This window comes from Ornithodoros turicata, chromosome 1, assembly GCF_037126465.1.
Source record: "Ornithodoros turicata isolate Travis chromosome 1, ASM3712646v1, whole genome shotgun sequence".
Taxonomy (NCBI): domain Eukaryota; kingdom Metazoa; phylum Arthropoda; class Arachnida; order Ixodida; family Argasidae; genus Ornithodoros; species Ornithodoros turicata.
In genome coordinates this window covers 107,402,472-107,404,436 of record NC_088201.1, presented here as the reverse complement: position 1 = coordinate 107,404,436, position 1,965 = coordinate 107,402,472, and the positions used below count along the sequence as shown (strand labels likewise).

The following is a 1,965-nucleotide window of genomic DNA, read 5'->3' as shown; positions in this document are numbered from 1 at the left end:
CGCCGAAACTGAAACAGTCCAAACGGGGTGGTGATGGCGGTCTTCTGCACGTCTTCCGGCGCTACCGGTATTTGATGGTATGCGCGTACCAGATCGACCTTCGAGAAAATTTTCGCGCCGTGCAGGTGGCTGGTGAAATCCTGTACGTGAGGAATCAGGTATCGGTCTGGAACTGTGCCGCGGTTGAGGGCTCTGTAATCTCCACATGGCCGCCAGTCGCCAGTCTTCTTGGGGACTATGTGGAGAGCGGATGACCAGTTACTGGATGAAGGTTCGATGATGCCGAGGTCGAGCATGTGCTCGAACTCAGCTCTGGCCACCTTGAGTTTCTCCGGTGCGAGGCGGCGTGGACGGACGTGGACAGGTGGGCCGGTGGTGACGACGTCATGGACCACGTCGTGCTGGACAGGTAGTTTCCAGTTTGGCGGCTGGGTGAGCGCCGGGAATTCTTGCAAAATGGCCTCGTATTCTGTCGCCGGCTCCGACTTGCGGAGGAGTGGCCCAACTAGGTGTGCCGGTGCTACTGTGCCCTGCACCATAAGATTGGTAGTGGTATCAATCAACCTGCGATGTCTCATGTCCACGAGAAGGCCGAAGTGCGCCAAAAAGTCCGCTCCGATTATGGCGTGCGGGACCTGCGCAATGGTGAACACCCAGCGAAAAGCGCGGCGAAGACCAAGGTCGAGGGTCACAAGCTTTTCGCCGTAAGTGGTAATGGGCGTGGTGTTGACAGCGAGTAAGGTGCTGGTGGGAGCACGGTGTTGCACATCCATGGTAGAAGCAGGAAGGACAGACACTTCTGCGCCAGTGTCCACGAGGAAGCGCACGCCGGAGGAGCGGTCAGGGATGAAAAACAGACGTGGACGACTGGATGCGCCGTCAGCAAAGCTGGTCGCCGTCAGTTGCTGACTGCTCCGTTTCCCGGGTAGGTGCAGGGAGGCTGGCAGTTGCGTGCACTGGCTCCGAAAGTCTGGTGGTACCAGCACTCGCCTGGGTTGGGGGACGGTGAGCGGTTGGAGGGGCTACGGCGCCGACTGCTTCGACGAGGACTACGATGCCTGGGTGTTGTGGAGCGGCGGTTGAAACGTAAAGTCGAAACCATGTCGGTCAGCCGCGCGACCTCGTCACGAAGGATCTGGAAGTCTGACATCGTGGGAGTGGCCGAAAGTGGGGAAACCGCGTGGGGTTGCGATGATACCGCAGAAATGGTTGGCGGTGCGATGTCCATTATCTTATCAGCCATCTCGGCCAAGGCTTCGAGGGAGACTGCGGTGGAGGTCGTTAGAATCATGCGCACAGTGTTCGGGAGCCGCTGCAAAAATAGCTCGCGCAAGATGGAATCGTCCAGTGCTGATGCGCGGTCGCCCAAGAGTTGTTGCATTCGTCGGAGCAGCTGGGACGGCCTTCTGTCACCGAGGACTTCAGCGGTGAGGAGTTGCCTCAGGCGCTCCTGTTCAGACGCGGTGGTGCGCCGGGTCAGAGCTGTCTTGAGGGCGTCGTACGGGTGGTCTGCAGGAGGCACGGTGATAATGTCACGCACCTCTGCTGCTTCATTAGGTCCGAGGGCGCCGACAACGTGGTAAAATTTGGTTAGCTGGGTGGTAACACCTCGGAGTATGAATTGCGCCTCGATGTTAGCGAACCAAAGAATGGGGTCGGCGGGCCAGAACAAGGAAACTGCGTTAAGGCCTGGCGATGGTGTTGCCGGTGGCAGGGATTCCTGCCCGATAAGTCCTGTAGGGTTGGGCTGCGGAGCGGTCATGGTTGCGGCTCGGTCAGATCACGTTCGGGTCACCAATATGAAGGAGACAAGACAACCTTCATGATGCGAGAGCTAACGAGAAGTGGTTTAATGACATATGATCTGGTGGAAGGCTCTTCAGCTCGCGCCAGCTGAATATGATCGCGCCAGGTGAATATGATCGTGGTGACGATGGTGCTACATAGCCATGCTAAATGTAAAGT

General features: G+C 57.9%; 1 protein-coding gene across 1 annotated transcript; it reads right to left on the bottom strand.

The window, feature by feature from the left end:
* Positions 1-898: 898 nt before the first annotated feature.
* LOC135382079 (uncharacterized) lies at positions 899-1,762 on the bottom strand. The gene has a single exon (XM_064612578.1). It carries the CDS (start codon positions 1,760-1,762, stop codon positions 899-901), a length of 864 nt encoding a protein of 287 aa, XP_064468648.1.
* Between the last annotated feature and the right edge of the window lie 203 nt (positions 1,763-1,965).

Bases quoted from the DNA above. Each gene is read 5' to 3' on its own strand.
- LOC135382079 (XM_064612578.1), bottom strand. From the start codon at position 1,762: ATGACCGCTCCGCAGCCCAACCCTACAGGACTTATCGGGCAGGAATCC.